At 43.7% G+C, this 6,757-nt stretch overlaps 1 protein-coding gene across 1 annotated transcript; it reads left to right on the top strand.

Moving 5' to 3' along the window:
- The first annotated feature begins 2,782 nt into the window (after positions 1-2,782).
- LOC109115776 (uncharacterized) lies at positions 2,783-6,468 on the top strand. Its single transcript, XM_019200119.2, has 3 exons — positions 2,783-4,933; positions 5,029-5,103; positions 5,181-6,468. The coding sequence occupies exons 1-3, from the start codon at positions 4,610-4,612 to the stop codon at positions 5,292-5,294; spliced, it is 513 nt and encodes a 170-aa protein (XP_019055664.1). The 5' UTR covers positions 2,783-4,609; the 3' UTR covers positions 5,295-6,468.
- The last annotated feature ends 289 nt before the right edge of the window (positions 6,469-6,757 follow it).

Genomic DNA, 6,757 nt, shown 5'->3' with positions numbered 1-6,757 from the left:
CCACACGTGGGGGGTAGTCTTATAGGAAAAATACACCTACCTTCCCGGGATACGGTTTCATCATAGTAGCCATAGACTATTTCACCAAATGGGCAGAGGCCATACCCCTAAGAAGAATTTGTGTAGAAAACATCCTAAACTTTCTTAGACAACACATAGTCCACTAGTTTAGGGTCCCCATAAGGATTTTGACAGATAATAGGTTATCCATAGAGTCAAGAAGTCCAGGAACTGTTGGGACAGTATGGGGCAAGACTAGGCACACTAATAACCTATTATCCACAAGGGAATGGGCAACCAATAAGACCTTCTTAAAGATGCTGAGTACGATGGTAGCTGTAAACCAAAAGGATTGGTAAAAAAGGTTGTCTAAAACACTTTGGGCTTATCACACAACAATTAGAAAAAGCACATAGGCAACACCCTGCTCCTTGGTATATGACCGGGAAGTTGTTCTACTGGTAGAGATACAGAAAGTGTCTGCCCGGGTAGCCTACCGTAATGGGAATGAAGTTTTGAATAGAAGAGATGGATTAATTGCTCAACGACAAACTAGAATGCATAGAAGAAGGAAAAGAGAAGTCATTGCAGAAACATATCAAATACAAACAAATCATGGCTTTAAACTTCAATAAACTAGTAAAGCCTAGAAAATTCAAAGAGGGCAACAAGGTACTAAAAATAGCACTCCATGTCAAATAGGGTAAATCCGTTGGAAAATTTGCACCTAACTAGGTCGGACCATACATAATCCATGAAGCTCACTTAACTGGATATTATGTACTGAAGACTGTAGATACAAATGAAGAAGATGAGACTGTGAATGGTCACAGGTTAAAATCATATCATGGTTAGTGATGTAAATTGTAACTCTAAAATTTTGAAGGAAAAGCATGTCATGTCTTCTATACTTATACTCAAAACAAAGCATGCTATGAATTTTTGACTGTGCAATTTTGATGGAAAAACTTGTCATATGTCTTGTATAATCCCAAGTGCGATCTTACATACCCTGGCAAACCCAGGCGTGATCTTACATACCTTGACAACTCCAGCACGACCTTACATACCCTGACAACCCTAGGCACAATCTCACATACCCTGGCAACCCTAGGCGCGATTTTACATACCCTGACAGCCCCAGGAAGGCCCCGACAACCCAAGGTGTGAGTAAGGTGGTTAGGCTACATACAAGGGTCTCCTTGAAAGACAAAGGAAGTCTGTGTGTAGGAGGCAGGCTAAAGGCTAGGGAAAATAGAGGGATAGAATGAATCTTTCACTATGAGTTGGACCCCTATTTATAGGGATAAATCTAGAGGTCCCAAAAGGAAGGATCCAAAAGCGTTTGATTTAGTTGTTACGGAGCACTACTAGGGTTTCACCACGTGTCTTATGAGATATTTCAAGGATGAGCTTTCTTTTCGTCTAAGGATTCTCATAATATACGTGTGCTACTTCCTTTCGTGGCTCTCCTAAACTGACGTGGCGTAGATGATGTCATTGTTTGTCTCACATGTCCTTCTTAAGCCTACAAGGTGTCCTGTCACGTGCATTGTTTAATGATGTGCGTATTTCTTTTAGTTACTTCTGATTTGCGATGAGCTTGTGCTTATCGCAGTTGTGCAGTATCTTTAAGCTCCTTGCAAGTCTGTGCGGGTCTAAAGCTGATCGCAGACGTGCGACGAGTTTTGGATTCATCTCAGACATTCGTGTCGGACTAGTTTAGCGCCTTTTTTGCTCTGATGCTTTAAGTGACTACTATGTACATACATTAGCCCCCTGCTTATTGGTAAGTGGGAGCTTACTGATAAGTATTTTTGTCGTTGGGTTCCCGTTGGAGGTCTGTGACAGGGTTATTAAAGTGGGAAATTGTAGGTGTTGTGGCACCTCAACTCTTTGCACTAGAAGTGTTGGGTTTGGTAATTATTCTTGTTCTTGAAGGGATGCATAGTGGGCTTTGTGCATAAAAATTTAATTTGGGTAGGTTATTAGCCCCCCTATTTATAGATAAGTGTGAACTTGTCGATAAGAATTCTTGCCTTCGACTTATTAATATTATTTCGATGGCGTTTGGGATCATTTTTTTTGGGATACCTTTTCGTTCCCTTTATGATTCAGCCCCCTTGTCTTTATACAAGTTGCTTTCTGTTGAGTGACATATGTGTGTTGAATTGGTTGGTGAAGTTCTCAGCTCCCCTGCAAATCAACAAAGAGTGACTTGTAGAAAGATAACTGTTATGGCTCGATTTGAGTATCCAGCCCCCCTTTGGTGAAAGGGAGTTTGTCGATTTTGAAATTTAACTCCCCTGTTTCATGATAGGGCAATGCTTTTCCAAAGACAACTAAAGTGGTGGTTTTGATTTTCAGTCCCCCTGTCTTTGGCATGTCCATCGGGAAATACATAGAATGAAGTTGTGGTTGTTCGTTTGGGTGAAGTGGCTTCTTGCATCCGTCTATTAGTTGGATTGGTGGGGAAGCCGTTATGTACAGATGACGTGGCATTCATTATGTCATTCTCATAACTGTCGTCTCGCATTAATGCGCTGCAGAGGTGCATGTGGCTTGGGGATTAAGTACGATTTATCTTAGTGGCGGTTGTTGCGGTGGCAGTTAATTTCCCTTGGTATACTTTTTCAGCTAAGTGATAGCAAGGGAAATGTAATCATTTCCTTTCATCTTCCCCGGTGTCATTTGAAATTCTAGACTCGTGCGAAGCCTCTATAAAGGGATAGCGGCTGTGAATCGCTTGTGCTTCCTATTTGTTTTCCTCTTCTAAGTCTTTTGTTCCCCCGTTCGTGTGTGTTACACTTTCTGACTTCTGTCCCTTTTTTATTTCCTTTTGTTGTCTACTCTTTGTAATGGATCCCCATGCTTAAAAGAAGTATGAGTGTCCCTTTGTTAATTTTGTATGAGAAGTGGACACTGCCAAAATGCTTTCCGAGCGTGAGGCGGTGAGTATGGCCGATGGTGGGAAAGGTTTTTTGGCCCCCTATTCCAGTGGCAAGGAGCAGCAACGGAAAATTCAATACCATGGAGGGAGAGAGTTGATGTGTTTGTATGGTCGCGTGGAGCCTTCTATGTCGTTCCGTTGCCATGAGCCTATAGGCTATAACTGATGGGTCGAGGTCGCCTGTCAACTATTCTGACTGGGGCCATTTCATTCTAGATAACCCCATGTTCTACCGCTTGTTTCGTGATTACGGTCTTCTTCGATTTGTTGACTATTTTATGGATCTTCCCAGCAAGGAGGGGGTCATCTACATGAAACCACTTTTAGACCATTGGTGATGATGGATTCACACCTTCGAAGGAGCTTCTAGCGGGTTCGGCATTACTATCAAAGACGTCACCACTCTCTTGGCCCTTCTAGTAAGGGGTGCAGTCTTTGCTTGTCATTTGCAGTTCGCGGAGTCGATTCCTATGAATTTGTCTGTCTTGCATGCTGAATTAATGGAGGAGATCAGCAATTTTAAGTCCCAGGTAGACAAATCAGCTGCTCATGGAAAGATGCCTTTGGAGGCATGGATAGCATATTGGTACAAGGGAAAGGGTTTGGGTGATGTTATGGTTCGAAAGGGGGATGGGCAATGTCATCTTGCAGCATTTATTCTTTACCTTGCAACCCGTTTTCTGTTTCCCAGAGTTTTTGACTACGGTATGCAGGTTGTTTTGGTCCCTCTTGCTGTTCTTGCTGTCGGTGGTCACCAATTGCCACTCTCTATGTTTTTGGGGTATTTGTTTGACCAGATGGATGATACTGTCCATCAGATTATGGATCCAAGCTGCAGACGGCGTTGCCAGCCTACAGCTATGTCTTCTCTCCCTTTCTCTTCATGTTTATATGTGAGCGATTTTCGCTTAGTGTTACTCCTCGTCGACTGTCTCCTTTCTCTGTTACTATTGCAACCCTTGAGGGGGATGGGGTTGAGGAAAATCTTTGGGTGTTTTCTGAGGAAAATGATGGCTTGGTGCCAAAAGACTTAAACAATTTTGCGTTGTTGAGATCGAGTTGTAGCGGTGGTCGCTTGAGGGTTTTGTATGGAGACCTTATGTGCACTTCATTCATCATTCCATGTCGTTCTTCATTGGGGTGGATGTGCCTGAGGGGGCTGATCAACAGTGCGTTGTCGAGGCTAATCATACACTTGCCCATGTTGCACGGCTTGTTCTTTGGCTTGGTGTCATTGCATATTTGGATAGTGCTAGGGAGGCTCAAGTGACTGCCTATCGACTTGACAGGGTACTCCGCCAGTTTGGATATGATGATTTAGGGTCACAATTTTTGTGTTTAGATGGTGAGGATGTGCTTTGGAGTTACCGAAATGACTTAGCTTTTCTTGGCATGATGCATTTTCCTTTGGCCGATTTCAAAAGGGTTGAAGCTTGCAGATCCTTGCATTGCGGTTACTTGTGTTCATTGTTTGGCGGGATGCAATTATTCATGGCTGTTAACCCCTGTCCTCGGCACGTCATGGCTCCCCCTCTGGGTCATGTAGCGGATCAGAGGCAAGAAGATGCCCCTTCCTAGCCAGCTTCAAGATCGATTGTGGGCACTGTTCGGAAAGGTAAGCATCTTGCTATTGAGGAGGGTCAGGGCAATTGACTTCCTATGCCTAAAAGGTCAATAACAGCATGGGTGCCATGCTCTGTGTGGCCATTGGTACCAGGGGAGGTTCGTCAAGCCAAGTCTGACGTTGTGTCATCTCGGGCTAAAGAGGGCCCAGGTAGGAGTTCGCCATGGGCGTGTCCTGAGGAGTTCATACAGGATCCTCTAGCCTCAACCCCTGAGATAAGGGAGGTTTTTGATATAGAGTCACTACAGTTTGCAGTGCCGGTTCCTTCTTCCAAGGTTGTCTTTGTTCCAGTCATCGGTGGGCGAGTGAAGAAGATGGCTCCCCGTCAACGTAGGAGGGAGCCTGGGGATGTTGATTTGGTAAGATTCTACAACCTTGTAATGTGTTTGGATTATTGTATTTGTTGCTATTCTGTTATTGACTTGTGTTGAATTTACAACATTTTGTATTGAAGCAAGTAGAGGCTGATGATGCTCAACCCAGAGTTGAAACTCCACTAGTCCCATATAAGGAACTTGTGGGTGAAAAGGTATGTATGTTATGGGTACTTATTAGATTCTTTAATGTGTGTTTTATTCCGTGATAATGTCATTTTCCTCATTGCAGGGAGTTTGCAATTTCAACCTCTTTGGCGTTCCAGTTTTCCCTATTATTAGACGATTAGTTAAAGATTTGCAATCGTTGCAGCCCCCTATCGAGGGGCAGGGAGCCCATGGGTAGTGTTCCAGTGACTTGGGGTACGTGAGGCTTGATGGAAAGGAGAATATTGGTGACTTTGCTCATGTCCGTTATATGCAAGAAGAGAAAGAAACTCTTGTGCGTCTGTAGGAGCAGCCCCCCAATAATCCGATGGGTCAAACCGGAGTTGGTCAAGAAGATCAGCTGGCGGTTAAGATGCCAAAGCATCCCCCTAGAGTTTGGAGAGCATTACTTTTAGTGCCGAGGAGCCGGTCCCTGTATTAGGGCAGTCCGTTAAGGAAGAGCTGCTACAGAGATCAACTATCATGTCGCCTGAGCAAGTGCACGAGGCTACAACAACAGACTTTCTTCATGAAGAGAATCACCTACTGGCAATGTGGAGTTTGAAGTTTGCGGAGACGTAGTGGCCGTGGACTTGGGGACTCAGCCTAAAAGCAATCCTATGGGTTTTGAAGCATCATCACTGCTTGTGGCTCTGTCACCTAACGAGGAGCTTGCATTGGTACGACGAGAACTCAAAGAGTACTGTGAAAAGCATGAGGTCGTGCCTCTCAGCTATGCTGTCGTAGATCCAATCACTATTTAGGGTCTTTGCAGACACGAGAAATATTTTGTATCAAGTTCTGTGTTGAAGACCGTGGCTTAGATCACACAAAAAGGCTAGTTGCCACCTGGTGACATCCCTCCGGTAGTTATAAGGACATCATTGAACACAATAGCAGCGGTGATGAATTGCATTATGGACCAATCCATATATGAGCTTTCATGGTCTGAGTTTGCCTGTTGGTTGAGGACTTGTGAGTCATTTTCCACTCTGGGTTTCAAGATGGATCATATCAAGGAGCGGGTTGTTCTTCTTGCCAATGTGTTTTGGAAGGCTGGTTACAAAGAGCCTCAACCCTCAAACACTCAATCTTTAAAAGAGGTTCGCTAGTGCCTCAAGGTAGTTGAATCGAATCTTTTGAATGCCACAGAAAAGTTAGTCTCCCTCCTCGATGAGTGCGCTCGCCAACGTAAGATAGTGTCGCAATATGAGGCAGAGTAGAAGGAATTGTTAGAGGTTGAAACACAATGGCAGGGTTTGGCAAAGATCGCTCGTATGAGGAGTGAATGCTATGCAGCCTGAGATGTATATGAACTTTATGTCATGTAAAATACTCAGATATTGTAATGAAAGACTATTTGGCTTTTACTTTGGTGTTGTGCATTTTAAATTTCTATTGATTAATAGCCCTGTGTAGTTTTTGCAACGCATAAATCAAAAGTAGGAGTGTTGATGGGTAGGTCTGACTGAATGTAACGCTAGTAGGCTCTATGTGGGTTGAGTGCGGTGCCTATAAACTATTTAGGCCCTTTGTGCATTTAGCAGTTTTTGGCCTCCCATTTTATGGTGGTGAATCCTATTGGTTCACTTCCTGTGTATAGTTTTTGGCCTCCCATTTTGTAGTATGTTACCACCCTTGGGTTTGTTGAGGGTTTTTGTT

Source organism: Nelumbo nucifera, chromosome 6, assembly GCF_055504915.1.
Source record: "Nelumbo nucifera cultivar China Antique chromosome 6, China Antique-T2T, whole genome shotgun sequence".
Lineage (NCBI taxonomy): Eukaryota > Viridiplantae > Streptophyta > Magnoliopsida > Proteales > Nelumbonaceae > Nelumbo > Nelumbo nucifera.
Note: the sequence above shows the minus strand (reverse complement) of the source record. Positions and strands in the feature narration are given on the sequence as shown.

Excerpts from the sequence above, each read along its gene's own strand:
- LOC109115776 (XM_019200119.2), top strand. The coding sequence starts at position 4,610 with ATGCCTAAAAGGTCAATAACAGCATGGGTGCCATGCTCTGTGTGGCCA. Across the intron at positions 4,934-5,028 it reads AGCCTGGGGATGTTGATTTG|CAAGTAGAGGCTGATGATGC; the intron begins GTAAGATTCTAC and ends TTTGTATTGAAG. Across the intron at positions 5,104-5,180 it reads AGGAACTTGTGGGTGAAAAG|GGAGTTTGCAATTTCAACCT; the intron begins GTATGTATGTTA and ends TCCTCATTGCAG.